This window comes from Octopus sinensis, linkage group LG2 (genome assembly GCF_006345805.1).
Source record: "Octopus sinensis linkage group LG2, ASM634580v1, whole genome shotgun sequence".
NCBI classification, from domain to species: domain Eukaryota; kingdom Metazoa; phylum Mollusca; class Cephalopoda; order Octopoda; family Octopodidae; genus Octopus; species Octopus sinensis.
This window is the reverse complement of record NC_042998.1, coordinates 98440536-98459613: the sequence shown is the minus strand read 5'-3', so window position 1 is coordinate 98459613 and position 19078 is coordinate 98440536. Positions and strand designations below refer to the sequence as shown.

The following is a 19078-nucleotide window of genomic DNA, read 5'->3' as shown; positions in this document are numbered from 1 at the left end:
ATATTATCTTTTATTTGCATAGTAGCAACCCACTTTTATCTTGTTTCAGTCATTAGATGCAGTCATGCTGGGGCACACCACCTTGAAGAATTTTTAGCTGAAAGAATTGACCCCAGTGCTTACTTTTTGTTAAGCTTGGTACTTATTCTATCGGTCTTTTTTTTTGCTGAACTGCTAAGTTACAGGGACCTAAACACACCAACACCAGTTGTCAAGTCATGACGGGGGACAAGCTTCAGTGGAATCTTGCTTGATAAAACTTAGTTCTTGTTAAAATATTCTACTAAAAGACTGAACAAATGAAAAGTGAATTTTAATTATTATTCTGAGAAAACATATCTTGACTACCAGGTTACCAAGTTGTGGGTAGAGAAATTATTTTTGCAGACTATGAAATGGAGTCAGTGGTCACTATGCTCCAGTTCTAAGATGGTGTAAAACCTGTTTTGGAAATGATAGAGAAGATAAATATAGAAAATCTAAACTAGATGGGAGAAGAAATTAAAAATACAAATGAAATCGAGCAGTTGATAAATTCATCATTTTGTTTGAAATTTTACTCATTCCCAAGGATTGCTTCCTGTAGATTTACTTAGTTCCTGATAAAATAGAATATATGAAAATAAAAGAAGAAATGTGCAATGAAGTATGTTAGTTTAAAGCTACATTTTATGTTGATTAGATTAAGTGAGGATATAAAAGGTCAAAGTATGTAGTACACAACGTTACTCCATTTAACTGATTATAGTTTTGTTGCACAAGTTGTAGTGAACTAAATTGATTTATTGAGGACAAATTTGTGTTGAGTTTACTGATTCTTTATACAGTATTATTTAAAGGACTAAAATCATTTCAACTGACTGTTAAAAACTTTGAAATTCTGAAGGAAACTATACTATTTGAAGAGAAAGATCCATAGTTTTATTCTAACAAATTCAAAGTTGTTATAAATAATCTTTGGTAACAAGTGGTGAGAGTGGGGAGAATTTTAGGGTGATATTAATGAGAGAGACAAAATCATGTCAATATGGTTTACATAAGAATTATTAAAAGGTCAGTTATGATTATCATCTTGGTGATGATAATATTTAAACATTTTATACTGTTTATGATATTGGTTGTAACCATCATTGCTGCTAGGTAGTTATAAGAGTAGCATTTGAAATTTTCCATTAAAGAGTCCTTATTAAAACAAACAAAAAAGCAAACCCTAACTATTTAAAATTTCTATTTTATGTAAACATGAAATTCACATCAATAAGTCAAAATAACAAGGAAAGAAAAGTGTTTAACTCTATTCAAAATGAAGATATTTGAAGTATGATAATTTGGCTAAGTCATCAATTGCATACAGTTGTATGAATTCTCAAATAATGTTCTAAAGCCAACTTTTTGTAATGTTACCACTTACAAGATGTATAGTATCCTCACTGAAGCAATTAAGATGAAATGTCTTCCATATAGACTTAACATGGTTGTTTTCATGCTAGCAAGGAAAGATTTATAGTCATTCATATTTAGTCAATATGGCAGTCAAACCTTTGTCTGACTGTCATAACGCCTCCATCTTTTAAAAGATGTTACAACAATATTTCTGATTAGGCCTGATGTTTTTGCTATCAATCCACACAAGTAGAGCAAGGTACAAAAATCTTTATATATGGATGTGAACAACATGCCCACAGTACAGATGAGATAACCACTTTATGATTACCAATAGTAATCATTAAGAAGTTCAGCTGATCCTTTATATCAGTGGTTCTCAACCTCCACACCACAAATATAGACCACCTTCTGCAGCAAATTCAAAACAACTGTTTTTCACAATTAAAACATAAACCTTTTTTTTTTTTTTTACATCTATCACCCCATTATCATCCCACTTTTCTTCAACACCTCCCTGGATATTTCCACTGCCCCCAGGGAGTGGGAAATATCGCCCACTTTGGAAACCACTGCTTTATATGAGTGTCTAAAGTGGATTGCAACTATACATTTTAATGGTTACACCTATGTTATTTTATGTTTACTACAACATAGGAACTTGATAGTTAATAAAAGTATTGTAAATATGTATTTGATATAATTACTTGTTCTAACCCATCCTAGATAAAAAATATATAAGAAAAAAATCAAACACCTAAAGATGATTGATTGAACAAATCAAACTAGATTAAAGTACACCAAAACATTAAAAAATGGAATTAATATTTTTTCTTTCTTTTTTGTGTTTCAATCATTGGATTGCACCCATGCTGGGTTTTAGCCAATTATATTCAGTACATTGCTAGTATTTATTTTATTAGAGTAGAACAAAAGGCAAAATTGGGAAGAAACTGAGGCATTGAATTACCACAAATTACTTTTTGTTTGATGTACTGAATTTTTGGCTTCCCACAGATATACTTGCGTATGTTTTGCAGGAGTAGCTGTGGTAAAAAGCTTGCTTTCCAACCATGTAGTTATAGGTTCAGTCCCACTATGTGGTACCTTGAGCATATGTCCTTTGCTATAGCCCCAGATCAACCAAAATTTTATGAGTAGTTTTGGTAAATGAAAACTGGAAGAAGCTTGTGTGTGTGCATATGTAAGTATCTAGACATGTGATGGTTGTAAATTATCACTATCATCCTAGTTAGGGTGTTTCCAGTCTTCCATGTAAAACCTATCTAGCTAGGTGAAAATATTATCTTGCTTGGGAACAGGTGAGAGTTGGTGACCTGAAGGGATCTGGTCATAGAAAATCTGCTTCAACAAATTTCGTCTGTCCTGTGTGAAAAAGTAGATGTTAAATGATGCTGATGATCTGGCAGGCATCTGCAGTTCCTGTATCAAATTTTCCTCACAAGACTTTAGTTGATTTAAGTTTTTTGTATAAAGATATTTGCCCAAAGTACATTGCAGAGAGATTGAGCTTAGAATCCCATGATTACTTCTTAACCATATAGATATGCCTGCTTGGAGAATTAAAGTTGATTTTGCAATAATTTTCCTTAGGAATTTTGGTATTTAAACAGAATTATAGTCTAACTAGTTCAGTGATATTTACTTTTTCAAACCAAAAGCGATGAATGGCTAAGTCAACCCTGATATGTCTTGAACATAGAAACAGAAAGACATCAAACAAGCAAAATACTATAAAACATGTTCTAAGTCACTTTTATTATAACAATTAAAACCAGAGTTATGTTTTGTGCCTATTATTTGTGTCTGACTAAGTAGTTTGGAGATTTTCTTTTTTTTTGAAATGCTTTGTATTGATCTTTCTGTTAACTTGGAGCAAAATAAATAAAGCAGGTACATCCTTCTTTTAGAGACACAGTACAATAGCTGGCTTTGCACTCATGATCTATCCTATACTTCATAACCTAATCTCACAACTACTTTTCTGTTATTAAAAAGTAAGCAGTTCAAAAAATTTTCTTTCTTCAGCAACTGGAATATTTTACTTTTATTGCTTTGTAATTTGTTTCACTGAAACTTCATACTGTGGTCCATTTATATCAGGGAAAATGTATATGGGTTGACTGACCCATATATATATATATATATATATATATATATATATATATATTATATATATATATATATGTAGCTATGTTGTCTGACCCAGTGTCAGCCATCTGTTTTACTAATGAAACACATGCAGGTCATCTCTCATGGGGTTGACACAAGGGGAATATGTATGTTGTCAATCATGGTATACATGTGTACAATATACATCAAGTAGATTCCTGTAATGTCAGTGTAGAGCTTCTTTGTAGGAAAAGCATGTTTAAGGTGAGTCACTTAATGTAAGGTGTATAAACTAACACTAAGAAACATGTACATGAATAGAACCAAGTATTTCTCTTCAACTTGTCAATTGTCTAACTGACATTTTAGTAAATAAAGTTTCATGGAAATACAGAGTGGATGTTTTTTCAGATTGCTTAATCTACCCAGAATATGAACTGATGTCTAAAATTCAAGAACTTCAATTTGAAAGCATTCCAAATACATTTTGTATCATTGTGATATACAAATGTGTTAATTGTATTAACTATCAACATATTTGCAATGTCAGAAGGAAGAAAAGTATAAGTATAGCAAATATCTAATAACCAATATGCCATTTATATAGAAAAATTTGTATTACTTTTCTGTAAAAGATGCTTTTTTTAAATTTTAAATTACTGAAATTGTTTAAAAAGAGGCAGAAGGAAAGTGGCCATATCTCTTTTCAAGGCTTCTGAGATTGGCTCGAAGAAGGGAGGAAGTTATCCTCAGACCAGACATCTTACCCAAAGAACACACAAGCCCCCTTCCAATCATAGTTTATATATATAACCATTGTTTTACTGTTTGCTATGCTAGTGTGGGTTGAATGGTTCATAATGGTCTGTATCAGTCATTAGCAAAATTTATTCTTAAAGGGTCAAATAACCATATTTCACTTGCAGATATCATTTTTGGCTTTCTACAGATGGATCCCCTTCATGTTACCAGCCTCCTTACAGGCTGGACTGGGTACATTTTATCATTGCACCAGCACTAGAGAAGTTGTCATGTTCTCAGCACTTTATAGAGAATATACTACTTTATCATATATGGACATTTTCCTTAATTACACATACATCATCTTCATGATCCAATGCTAACATTTGTAATCACTAGTAGATGCTTTAGTTTTCAATTATAACATGCCAATATTCATTCCCATGCCTCTGAAGAACTGTCTTATACAGGATATCTAGTTCCATTTCTAAACACTCACTTCATATCTGAATACTTTCAAAGTGTTGATGATATGACTGAAAGAAGGGCTGTATTGTTTGTTGACACCTACTCATAGTTAGGTGGACTGGGATATTTGTCTTAGTCACTGAAACAGTGCAATGCCAGTAAGTAAATGCAATCATCAACTACACTAGTTGTCAAATACTCTGCAGATTCAGCTATTTGGGGGTTATCATTTTACATTAATCATGTAGATACTGTTAGAAGTGTCAGAACAATACCTTACTCTACTTGTGTGGCTTGATAGCAAAAACATAAGGCCTAACCAGAAATATTGTTGTAACATCTAATCCTTTTCCTAGTTAAACACTATTACCTATCCTTTGGGCGCTTTTAGAGTTGTTTGCTGTGCTGCAAGTATTTAAGCCAGTTCTCTCTTGTGCAAATAAAGTCATAGGCAGTAATCCAGGAGTTATGATTCCGTTTCCCTTCCCCAGTCCACCAGCCTTTCTTCTTTTCCTTTCTCTCTAATGATACATTAAAGAAATCAAAAATTGCTATTGAAACCGGCCAGATCCAGCCCAAATATTCTACCTGTTTTATGCGCAAACAGGCCAGATCTGACCTCTCACTCCTACCCTACAATTGTTTTTTTTTAAATCAACAATCACATCATCAAAATGTTGAAGCCATGCAATAATGAATTGATTAATTCGAAACAATGTGAATAAAAAAAGCTTTATATTTGACAGAAAAATCTAAATGTCAAAGGATTAATACATTGTTCCAATGATTGTCTAATTTTCCTGCTTGTATTATACTTAATTAGCCACATCTTATTTATTTTGGCTATTTCACTTTCACTTCACAGCTTAATGAGTGAGTTGACTTCTATTGAAGCAAATTTTCATTATTTTACAGTAGATACCTTTCCTATCATTAAATGCTCAACCACAAGGTTTAGGTGTGAAACACATAGGGACAATTAATCTACTTTCAGCAGTGTCTCAATGTAGCGGTTATAATAAAGATAACCTTACTACCATTGGTTCAACACCTTAAACTAGTACCCATATTTCTATATCTCTTCAAATTACCAGCATTTTTGTTACTTAGCATCAGTCAACTCTAAGCAATAAGTTCCTATTGTCAAAAAGCAATCCAGCTTCTCAAATACATTATATCTGAGATTATACTGGTCTTCCTTTGAGACTTCAAAACTGATATTTGAGAGAAATTGGGCCAATAACTTAAGTAAAGCAACTGAATCTGTAGGCCTCATCATAGATCGGAGGTGACAGCCCTGAAGAATACAGATGGAATACCGGTCAACGATAACAGCGAGATGGAAAAAGTTTGCAAAGACTTCTACACCAAGCTCTTTAAGTCTACCAGAAATGTCCAGCCATTACCACCACTCCAACAGGAAGAAAATGTGCCACCTATCCTTGTCAGTGAGGTTGAAAGAGCCATCAGCTTGATGGAAAACGGAAAGGTGCCAGGGAAAAATGGAGAGTAAGGGCCAGATGGATTAATGGCATAAGGGATGTGCTCAAGGGAAGGTTGGACAGGACCACCCGTGCCAACCTCATCAACAGTACAGTTCTACCTGCAATGCTATATGGTAGTGAAACATGGGCTACAACAAAGAGAGAAGAGCAGGGACTGGTAACGGCTCCAAGAGCCATGGACAGGTCAATGCTTGGTATCTCGTTGAGAGAGCACATCAGTAGCAAGATCATCAGAAGGAAGTCTGGCATGAGGGATGTCATTGCAGAGTATACACACAGCAAGTTTAGATGGGCTGGACACGTCGCCCGGCTCAACGATAATTGGTGGACCCGCGCAGTTGTCGAGTGGTACCCGCGTGGGCGAAAACGACCACCCGGAAGGCCTCCACAACAGTGGAGTTACGATTTCAGGAGGACAATTGGGATCACGGGGATGAGAAAGGCGCGATCCAGAGAGGAGTGGACAGCGTGCTATGACCAGCGGTGTCAAATGGACGCCTGATGGACTGGTCGGTCAAGGTGATATATGTTCATAAAATCTTATTACCACAGTTAATGTATTTTAGGTAATAAAAATTTTGTATAGCATTCACAATTTTTAACCTATTTTTGTTAGCAATAAAATATGATATCCAAACATTTCAAATGTTAACACCCATTGTTAGATATCAGAAAGAGATAATTTATTATACTGTGGTTTGAAATGAGTGATATTGGTGATATTAACAAATAAAGGGTATATTTTTTTTTTAAATGTATTATTTTCTAACAATGTTAAATATATATCATTTGATATTGTTCGAAATGATGGCAGCTTGTACTTTATTGCACAAAAAAAAAACTGAAGATTAATATTATAAAATTTACTTTTGAATTTCATTCCACTAAGCTTCATAATTTCCCAATAAATTTAATCTTTTGGTAATGTTTCCATTTTTTGCCTTAAAATAGCTTTCACAAATTTCTAGTTTAACAATATCTAAATCAAGACTATTATAGGATTGTAAACTGGGAACTCACAGATAAAACTAGTTAATTTACAATTTATTTTTTTTAAAATAATACTTTGTCAGGCTCGGTGTACCCAATGATAAGAAAATATAAAATTCCAAGAACTTTGAGAGGAAAATGAAATCACATAGGTTAGCTCAACACAGCTGAGATCAACAAACATAAACAGATAAAATATTCATCCACAATTGGAGTTACTGCTTTGTGCAATTCCCAGCCTCTATATTTTATGGGTTGGACTACTCACTTCTACATATGTGCAGAGTATTTTATAATTTTTACTTTATTAACAACACCAGACAGCACTGAGTAGTACACCTTGTCTGTCTGTCTGTGAATGAATAGTATTTGAATTTTTAGAGTAAAAACGATTGTTCTCTTTAGAACATTTTAAATAAATGTTTCTAATTTTAAGCCAGTTGTCAGTTATCTGTAGAACTTGTGTTGTAATGAGTTACTGATTGGTAGAGTAAAAGTAGATCATTAGGTTATATAATTATGTATCTTTCCTATCAGCACTAATGTGCTAATTGTAATTTTTCTTTCAAAATTAAAAACACTACTTAATAGATTTAGGTCATGTAGAGTCTATGCTAGTAAAAAGAGAAAAGAGTATAAAATTACTTTAATCACTGAATATTGCTGCGGGACCTCTTAAAACGTTGCTGCATTTCCCAGGTGGCGCTTTGATTTCAAAACTAGAAACTTGATCACCTTTGCTTTACTTTATGTATAACTGACTATTTAAATTTTTATGTAATTAAACTACTTTGACACCTATTCTTTGTAGACCTACTAACAACATCCTCCTTTACTCTTAACCATTTTTTGACCACTTGCACTTCCTATCAACATCAAGATATCTCTGTCAACTTTGAAAACTTCTGGCATAGAACTTTTGTTGGTTCACAAAGCTTCAACATTACATGATCAAAGAAACTCATTGAGTTTTCAAGCTTCTTCTTGACCATCATATTTGTGGCTTTAGTTAATGTCATAAGTTATGATATATTCTCTAGTTTTATTTTTGTTATCACAGCTAAAGTCAATGTTAGAGCATTTTTTTTGTTTACTTGTTGGTTCAGATCTTGTCTAATTTTCTTTTTAATTTTCCTTTTCACCTTTTTGTCTTCACTATAATGCCCACTTTTCCATGCTTGCATGCAGTTTGAGGCAAATTTTCTATGGCCACATGCCCTTCCTGTCACCAACTCATATCTATTTCCATGCAAGGTAATGATTTTCACAGAAGACAGGAAAGGAGCATCATCACTCATCTGATAGAGGTGTTCATATACAACCATCACATGATAAGACAAGTGTGTGTGTGTGCACGCACACACACACACATTCCTTTCAGTTTCTGTCCACTAAATCCATTCTCAAGGCTTTGGTCAGCCTGAAGCTAAAGTAGAAGACACTTGCCCAAGGTGCTACATTGTGGGACTGAACCTGAGACCACATGGTTGAGAAGCATGCCTCCTAACCACACAGCCATGCCTGCACCCTTTTATATAAGCTTGAAACATATACAGACTGAAATTACCACTGGTGTCAACATGTCTGATTAAACCAGTCCTTTGATTGAAATCAGGGAATGAACACAAGTGAAAAAATACTATTTTGATATTAAATTCTATGTTGCTGTATTACATGATTTGTGTTTTGCTTTTTTCCAGGTTAGCATAGGTGGTGGTGGTTATTGTTAGAACAATTGTTTTAAAAACTAAATGTCCTTTCTATGTTTAACCTCTGAAATATGAAGTAGAAGGACCTGTTTATTGTTGTGCAGTAAGGTTTGAACTACTTTCCATGTGATCAGTGATGTAACAGCTTAGCTTCTAATTATTGTGCCTCTGATCAAATATATTAAGCAAGGGCATCTGTGTTTAACATTGACCTTCATTTTTTGCTTTGAAGATGTATGATCACTTATATAGCACTTTAATTCATTTTAAGTTAACCATGCCTTGAGTAATTGGGTCTTGTAGTTCTTAGTCCTTATGCTAGGATATTATGACATAAAGCATATAAGAGACTTCTTTCTCTGAATATAACACTAAAATATTGCAGGTAACCATATCAGGATGACCTGATAGCTAATCTCTATCTAGGCATACTAAAGCAAGTAGAACTCTTATACTTGGATAAGTTGGAATGTTATGAGGAGTTGAAAATGTTAGCATTTCTATCAGAAGGAGTTATATATAAAATAATTAGTAGTAGTGGCAACAGAAGCAATATTAATACCAAAAGGTAATATTTATCTTTACTTAAAAGTGAATGCTGTGTTAGAACACAAGCACTTGAAAGCAGGTGCTTATGTGTACCACAAAACCATGAGAGGTTCTCTCATGTTAACTGTCACAGTATTCTGTGGTCTAATACAATATCCACTTTTATGTGGCGATAAATATTAACTTTATATACAATCATTAAATGATCATTGGTATGTGTATACACATGGTTGCGCACACACACACATACGGGCACACACGCACACACACACACGGGCATGCACACACACATACATACAGGCACACACATACCCACATCAGATTCATGTTTGTTATTTAAAGTATGTGGGATATATTTTCTCAACTGCAAAAAATGAGGTTGCTATAAAAGAAAATATCTCATTTTGAGTCAATATTTGCATTCTCATTTTTTCAATATGCTAATAATCCGAGGAGATGGATGGAAGAGTTAAATGAATATTTATGACAACTAAGGGTGATGTTTTGGTGAGAACCTAACATACCAGAGTTCTGTTTTTACTGTGTTAATTCTTACTGACACAGATCACCTAGTTTCCTTAAATTCTTATGAGCTAGTAGTCTTGAACTCTAACCACTTAAGTTTCAACTTGAATATTACTTGTAATTATATAAAAATGAACTTGTTGTTACATGTTTCCACCAGGTTGTAAAAATCTTGTATACACATGAACAAACAAAAGAAATTAAAAAGAAGACAAAACTTGTTAAATTTATTACTTGTCTGTTAGATTTTCAATACTATTTTATCATACTTGGCACTCTACCAATCAGATTTAGTATGGGAATGAAAGAGCTGATAGTTGCTTGAGTTTTATTTTGATATTTCTTGCTTTTCCTAATGACATTTCTCTAACAAATTAAAAAAGTTCACTTTCCAACCACATGGTTCTGGGTTCAATCCCACTGAGCAGCACCTTCAGTAGTGTCTTCTTCTATAGCCCCAGGTTACCCAAAATTTTGTGAGTGGATTTGGTAGACAGAAACTGAAAGAAGGCTGTTGCACATGTGTGTATCTGTTTACATTTGGAAGTTTACAAAATTTGCTCACTACAAGTGATGTTACTTCTCCCAGCAAATCATCCACTGGACTTGCACATTTGAAGTTGCATAGGAAAAGAGATCCATTACTTTAAAAACAGATAAGTCTTAGCAACCAGAATGGCATCAAACTGTAAAACATTGCTTTAATAATACATTTGTCTAACCCTTATTAGCATGGAAAAATGGATGTATGATTTAATTTTTTATATAGATATACCTGCAAGCCATAATTTTTTAAGACTATGAAACTTGTTTAGTTTGACATTTTAGATTCTCAACTTCTGTCTTCTAATAATAGATGAATTCACTAAATAGAGCACTCAGTAGTAAATAAAATGGCTGAATTGGTCACTCATACCTGACCTTTAACATTACAGTATATAATTTATTTACTGACCTTTTTCAACCTAACAGAACTAAGAATTCTTTCTGTATCACTCACGGTTAAGTGGCTCAACTTATAAAAAGAATTCACTGTAATAAGAAACCTTACTTCATAGATGTAAAAGTTTGTAAAACTGCTCATCTCCTACAAAATGTAGAAAATGATTTTAAACAGATTTTCAAAAAGATTAATCATCTAATGTCGAGTATATTTTCAAAGCTATTGTTATTATACTGAATTAACTTGTAGTTATTTTCTATATATTGCTTCCACTATTTTTTCTTTTGTTTTTTAAATTTCAGCTCCGTTCAGAGCCACTCAAATATGGAATTCTATTGTGGCATATTTAAAAGAAAACGTTGAAGTGAAACGGCGACGCCATATTATGAAGTACTACAACAGCTGTTTCACAGGCTGCTCTGCTGTGGATACTGTGTATGCTTACCTGACAACTGATAAGGAGGTATTTAGTGGTAACATATCACGAGACAAAGCTGTCAAGGTAAGTTCATCACTAATTGATATCATTTATTTTTTTGCAACATCTATTCTACCACTTTTCTATATATTTTATATTAACCTTTGTAACTATGTGGTTTTGTGTTCAGCTCTGCATTGCACCTTGATACCTTGAGCCAGTGTGTTCTATTACATCCCCAGGCTGATCAAAGCATTGTAAATGTATTTAATAAGTGGAAGCTAAAAAAAATCCTGTCATATATAGTGTGTGTGTTTATTGTATGATGTCAAGACTCACACAATAGTTGTAAATGAGTGTCACCATCATACAAGTGGGCTTTTTTGTATCCAATGTTCCATGAAAACCTGTCTGGTCACAGGGAAATATTACCAGGCTCAGAAACAGGAAGGGCATCCAGCTTTAGAAAATCTACCTTGACAGATTCTGTGAGACTCATGCAAGCATGAGAAAATGGATATCAAATCAGTGACGTAAATCACAGTTTATAAACAAGTGTATTAATGTTTAAGTTTCCAGTGGGCATCGTTGGTTCACTGCATTTATGACAGTGTGAGTAATAAGGGAGTCACTGGTTTCTCATTGAAGTTTATATTCATCAATATACATCAGTGATGCAACAGGCTTTTGCATATTTTCAGTCTCCAAAATTTCATTCTCAAGATATTGCACAGTGAGATCAGCCCCATGTGGGGCAGAAGCAAACTTAATCACTGCCATGTCTGCACTTTTCCATGCTTGCAAAAGTGGTCAGATCTCCAGCATTGTATATCACCATACAGCACAGTCCTATGTCATCCTCTTGTAAGATGCAACATCTTGAGACCAGTCTTCACCACCTTCATTCCAAGTCATCTGTGGTTTCCCTCTTCCAAAGGTTACATTCAGTTTCAGTGCTCACAGTTTCATCACCCATATGCATCTCATGTCAGGTGCAGTCCCAGGAATTTTTCGAAGGAGAGCACAAGGTCGAAAGGGACATAATAGCATTATTTAGAAGGGTGCACTTTTCTTGAGAGGGTACCTATTCCTCAGGCCCTTGCATGCCTGTACAAGTGGAGTTTTCTATCAAGTCATCTGCATTTAAAGTTCCGCTCACTACCATGCATACTGCACATCATATGCAATCACCATAAAATCTACCTTTAGCACTCATATTATTCTGTTAAATATAATACTTATTTATTCACATTTTAAAAAATTAATCATGTACCATCTCATAGTTTTGTGATTTCGAAGATGCAATTGTTTACTTTTAGAATGATATTGCAGGGTAGGTGTGTGGGATTGGATCTAGCCAGTTTGAACAAAAACAGATGGAATATTTGCTGCATATGGCCACTTAAATGCTAAAGGGTTAATCCTGAGGGAGAAGACCTTTGTTGCCAGCTGAGGCACTAGCTCTCTGGACTTTTACTAGTCTGTTCTTACTCTGGCTGCTATATTTTGAGAGTACTTACCCCTATTTCTAATTTGGTAGCAAAAACTATTAACTGCTCATAGAGAGCCTCCTGTGTTTTTGAGAGCTTTTTTTGTGGCTATTTGAGAAAGTCTGTGTGTTGTTTTTGTGCTTATTGCTTCAGCTACATATGATGTCTCTTCTCTGTTAGCCTGCTCGTAATCCCACCACATTGCCAGTGTATCCATAGTTTACACTGGAAACACCACATGGAGTTTCTACCTATTTTTTTTTATTTGATTGAGTATAGCCATCTCCCTGATAAATGCAGGATTTTCTTTCTTTCTGACTAAAACTTTGGCCTTTCTTTTAAGTTTACTTTTAAGCCTTTCAGTTCCAGGTTTTACTTCCATATCCCAAATGTTTTTCAAAATTTTTTATAGATTCTTCTATAAGAACAAGAGTTTCCATGGGTAGCTGGTACAACACTCTTCTCTCATAGTGTGGAGGACTATAATAAACAGGAATTAGCTGAGAACTTATGCTTGACAGACCTTTATCCAAATGCTGAATTCCTCACTGAATTAATTGCTGACTTTTATCTTGCTGATAGCACTTCAGTGCATGACTTAAACAACCCTTACAAGCCATTCATGAGTTCTCAACTTCCTTACAGACCATCAGATCACAGAGCAAAAGACTTGTTAAAGGCCTTCTTCAAGCTGATGAATGCTAGGTACAGAGGCTTACTCTTAGCTAAGTACTTCTGTTGCCTTACCAAAAAGATGGTATCAATAGCGAAGCAAGTCCACATTTCATTCAGGCTAATCATGATCTTAATCATGCTTTAAGCCTATATCACTTTCATTACCTAGTTATAGGGTATGACTCTTTCTTGTACTTGATCAACTTTGTGAGTGACTAGCTTGCCATTTATAGGCAGTGAGCTGGCAGAAGCGTTAGCATGCCAGGCGAAATGCTTAGCAGTATTTCATCTGCCGCTACGTTCTGAGTTCAAATTCCGCAATGGTCAACTTTGCCTTTCATCCTTTCAGGGTCGATTAAATAATTACCAGTTATGCACTGGGGTCGATGTAATCGACTTAATCCATTTGTCTGTCCTTGTTTGTCCCCTCTGTGTGTAGCCCCTTGTGGGCAGTAAAGAAATAAGAATGGGTGCCATTTACATGACACTGGCAATGACCATGACAATTCATGGGTGCCCTTCACATGGTACCAGCAATGACCACAGATACTTCATATTTTCATCCACCCTGAAAGGATGAAAGATAAAGCTGACTGTGATAGAATTTGAATACAAAACATAGAGCTGGAAAATATGGTGCTAAGCATTTTGTCCAACACATTAGGGATTCTGGCAGGTCAGAATGATAAATATTTAAATAAGCATGAAAGAACATTTTTGTAATGGATAAAATAAATATAAAATGAAAACTTCTAATGTTAACATTTCAGGTTTGTCAGACAATATTGGATAAAAAGATCTTTGAAGCTGTCCCTGTATTTGTACGAAACAGCTACATTAACTCCTCAAAAAAGCCAATATTTGAGGATAGCAACAGCAAGTTGTATCGTTTTGTCCAGAACACCAGTTCACCTACAACCACTTCACAACAAAATGACTCTATTTCTTCAATAGAAGGCATTGAGCTTGAGGAAAATAACAAAAGTATGGAAACGGAGTAAGTAATCAATATTTTTTACTAAATAGTGTTTCATCTTGTTAATTGCTAGAGCCTTGAATACTAACACTTAAATTGTAATTTCAATTATATCTGTAGTGGCACAAGCAGTCAGTGCCATATTGGATGAGCTCTCGCAGCAGCCATTGCCATTTCTGAGACTGTAGCAAGACCTCACCTGCATCCATTTGCCATGCGCGAGATCACAACAAGGCTTGCAATGGCAAACTGGATATAAGAGCCCAACAAAAACAGATTCATTCTCTTTTCACCACAAGCACTTGCTGAGCACACTTCACTGACTGGGTCTCCCAGCTAGTCTTGTCTGCATGTTGTATCTCCAGAGGCAATGGGCCCACATTAATGGAGATACAACGAAATGCACACAGCTTGAGATGGCATGCTGAGAGCAGCACACTTCACCTATTCTGTGAGACTTGTAATTTGCATTTGTACTTAAAGACTTCTTTCCTTGCCTGCTGGAGCCTGAACTACACGAAGAGCAATATTTAATGGGAGAAGGCGATATTCACCCAATATCGTAAACCTTGCCTCCCGTTATATATCTACTTACTCTCGCTTTTACTATTCTAGAAAATGTCTTGTTCTCTAATAATTAAAACATCTGAAAGTAGAGCTCTAAGAAATACATTACCAATCATATTGTAAAGTTCAACCAAATGGATTTTAAGGCTTTTTATTAGTCAATATATCCCAACAGTATATTAGCAAAATGCTTTTGCCAACAAAATCTGATTGGTACGTTTTGATTCCTTGAATTTACTACATAAAAACACTGCTTGTATCTACAGAGTTTATTTGATATTGATTTATTAAATTCTTCTGCATTTGAATTTGTTTTTCAAATCGTTTGACCTGTATTCATTATTTCTATGTATGAAAATATACATAAATATGCAATTCCATTGTAAATATACATATAAGTGAAAGTATGGCTGTGTAATTCAGAAGTTCTTTTTGAAACTATGTTTGATACCACTGCACATAACCTTAAACAAATAACTTTTCTCCTATATTCAGGTTGCCCAAAGCCTTGCTAATGAAATTAGGTAGATGGAAAATTCACAGAAACTCTTTGGATGTGTGTGTACATACATATACATAATTCAAATTATTATTTCAAGTGCTTAAGGCATAATGGCTTCTGTTTCAATAAACATAGCTATTAGAGTATAGATTTTCATAAAGCTGCGTTGCCCATAGATAAATAGATAAATATCCTTTAAACTTGCTTTTTTTTTCAAATATGTTTTTCAACAATAATACATAGAACCAATCCAAAACTGTTTCTAGATAGAAAATAAAATTAATTCTTTGTTTCTTGTCTTTTAGTCCTATATCTCGCAGGATCTCATTGGACCCAAGCCTTATCTTCCATTCTAGAAATGCAGATGAACCAACAACTCCACAGCCGCTTATGCGTGTGCGAAGTACAGGATCAATACAACTTTTCCAAAGTACTCCAATTACAAAGAAACAAGAAAGTACTTTATCAGTCGGATGTAAGTTGCTTGGATATTGTTTTGATATTGTATTGTTTTATACAAGCTGCTCTGATCTCAATACACCAAGTTAAATGTTCTTACTGTAGGCATTGTATATAGGTAACAATGGTATAATTCAAACAAAGGAGACAAAATTCTAAGAATCAAGACTTCATTTTAAAAAATGGTAATATTTTAAAGGTTCTCATATTTTCAGATTGACAGTGTTTTCTTAGGATATGGAATGACAGCTGTAGTGCCAAACTAAATATTTTGTTGTATTTATATTCTAAGATTAAATCCCATCAAGATCAACATTCTTCTGCCTCTAATAATACTGTTTACAGACCCAGCTACAAGGTCACAGATTTAAAAGAATGTATGTCAATTGAAACCAACCCCAGTATATGACTAGCACTTATTTTATCAATTCTTTGGAAGTCAGTTGATTTCAGCGAAATTTGCCTTTAGAATGTAAATATTCTAACACTGGCACAGAATCAGAAATGCACAAGGAAAGGCTGTTGTAAATTTAATTCTGGTACATAGTGATTATGGTATTGTAATTTAAAGGTCATGAGTTCAGTTCCCAGACCAGTGACATACTGCGTCTATTAACAAAACACTTTATTTCGGGTTGTCCTAGTCCACTCAGCTAAAAAAGGAGTACCAGAAGCACTTGGGATTAACTTTATGATGGTCTGACATTTAAACATCTAGGAAACTTGGATATGCTCTGGACTAACAATACCATAGTATCAAGATAGACACTATTTCCAGATGTGTGAGAGGCAAAATTGAAATCAGGAACTTAACTAAATATTACATAGCATTTTGTCTGGTGTCTACCATTTCTGTAATTCACCTAGCCTTCTATTAATAATAATAATAATAATAAATTCTATCATATCACAAGGCCATTATATTTAGGGATGGGGTTTAGTCAATTTAATTAACCTCTATACTTTGATTGGTACTCGTTTTATCAATTCCAGAAGGATAAAAGGCTAAGATGACTATAATGGGATTTAGGAGTGGCTCTGTGGTAAGTAGTTTGCTTACCAACCACATGGATCCGGGTTCAGTCCCACTGCGTGGCACCTTTGGCAAGTGTCTTCTGCTATTGCCTCAGGTCAACCAAAGCCTTGTGAATGAAATTGGTAGACGGAAACTTAAAGAAGCCCTTCGCATATATGTATATATATATCTGTTTGTCCCCCCGACATTGCTTGACAACAGATGCTGGTGTGTTTACGTCCCCGTAATCTAGTGGTTTGGCAAAAGAGACCGATAGAATAAGTACGAGGCTTACAAAGAATAAATCCTGGGATCGATTTGCTCGACTAAAGGCGGTGCTCCAGCATGGCCACAGTCAAGTGACTGAAACAAGTAAAAGAATAAAAGCTTGTAACTAAATTACCACATAGAACTTTGAATGATGCTCTATTCATTCTGCTGCCCAACACCCTTATAATAATGATAATGTTTCTAACACAGAACAAGACCAGAAATTTTGGAAAGGATTTAATTGATTACATCACTAAATTAGCTCACTTAATAATGGTTTCGAATTTAGAGGTAGGGAGCTCATTGATTACATTGACACCTGTGCTCAACTGGTACTTACTTCATGGACCCTGAAAGGATGAAAGACATAGTTAACCTTAGTGGTATTTGAACTCAGACTGTAAAGATCCACAAGAAATGTCACTCAGCATTTTGTCCAGCATGCTAACTATTGTGCCATCTTACTGCTTTAACAATAATTATTAATAACTATATTCTGAGATCAAATCCTGTCAAGATCAACTTTGCCTTTTTTCTAGTGTTGATCACAAACACAAATCATGTACTGTAGTTAATTCAATCAAATATATCTTCCAGCCACCGTGAGAACTCATTATGTCTTCTCTCTGGTTTCATGAGAGCATTTCGCTCTAACATCAGCTACTACATTTCTGAACTTCTCAGGTGTAAAGCATTGCTTTACAGCATAAAAAGTGTAAAATTATCTTCTTCTTAAATTCTGTGTTATTTCTAGTACAAAAATAGATTGTTAAAAACATTTTTTTGGAATTGTGACAGCTGAAGATTAAACATATTAAATTATTAATTTAAATGTCATTTGTTCAAAATAATACAGGTATTGTGTGGTGTTCTTTAACCAGGTATATTTAGCTTAAGTGCATCATTGAAAATCATGTACCCCTTTTATTGTATGGCTGTTTATTTGGTGATAGCAAATCATAATCACATGTTTTGGCAAATATCTTACAGATATAAATTCCCTTCTAACTTAATAAAGGAAACAAATATAGATGAGTTTAATGCTAATTGAACATAAGGTTATTTAACATTTTCTGTCTCACAAAGATTTAACTTAAATTTTTTTTTATCTTTCAGTGAAAGACGATGTTCTTCGCCAGGTATCACTGTGTGAACTGTTGCGTTTACTTGATATTCACATTTTAGATGGATTTCTTGCACATTTACACATGGAAGATGGTTCTAGGCAGAATGGTTGGACAAACTATGGACTTTCATATGCAACTTGCGCCTCACCCATGTTTGGCAAAAGATCACATGACCCTTTTTTAACAGCTGCTGTGGACTGTCTAGCAACTTCCACGCAAGACTTACCTGGATTGAGAAAAGAAGGTTTCTGTGTACCACTGTCTTTAGAGGAGAAACAGCATATATTTGAGATAGCTGTTAACCATTACAAAAATTTAGATGAACCTCTTCTATCATCATGGGACTTAGACTTTCATTTATCTATTCGGAACATGATTCTTAATGGATTTGAAGAAAAAGCTAAACATGCTTTTCATCTGTATTCGCTCATACTCCCAAGATTCCAGAAAGAAAAACTTATTCGAATCCTGAATTTTATTCAAATAGTAACACATGATGAAGAACTACAACAGTGTAGTCAGGTAAGAAAGAAAGCATTCATTTCCATTACTTAAGAACTAAATAAAGTCAAAAACTAATCATAATTTTTTAGGTTAACTCTTGTTACAAACATCAGATCAATGTATAACACC

General features: G+C 34.4%; 1 protein-coding gene across 1 annotated transcript in view; it reads left to right on the top strand.

Moving 5' to 3' along the window:
• The window catches only part of LOC115231190 (DEP domain-containing protein 7), a 37774-nt gene that overhangs the window by 10470 nt on the left and 8226 nt on the right, over positions 1 to 19078 (top strand). The window contains exons 2-5 of the mRNA XM_029801266.2: positions 11249 to 11448; positions 14300 to 14526; positions 15880 to 16049; positions 18435 to 18967. Of these exons, the coding sequence (XP_029657126.1) occupies positions 11249 to 11448; positions 14300 to 14526; positions 15880 to 16049; positions 18435 to 18967 (1130 nt within the window). The remainder of the gene's footprint in view (positions 1 to 11248; positions 11449 to 14299; positions 14527 to 15879; positions 16050 to 18434; positions 18968 to 19078) is intronic.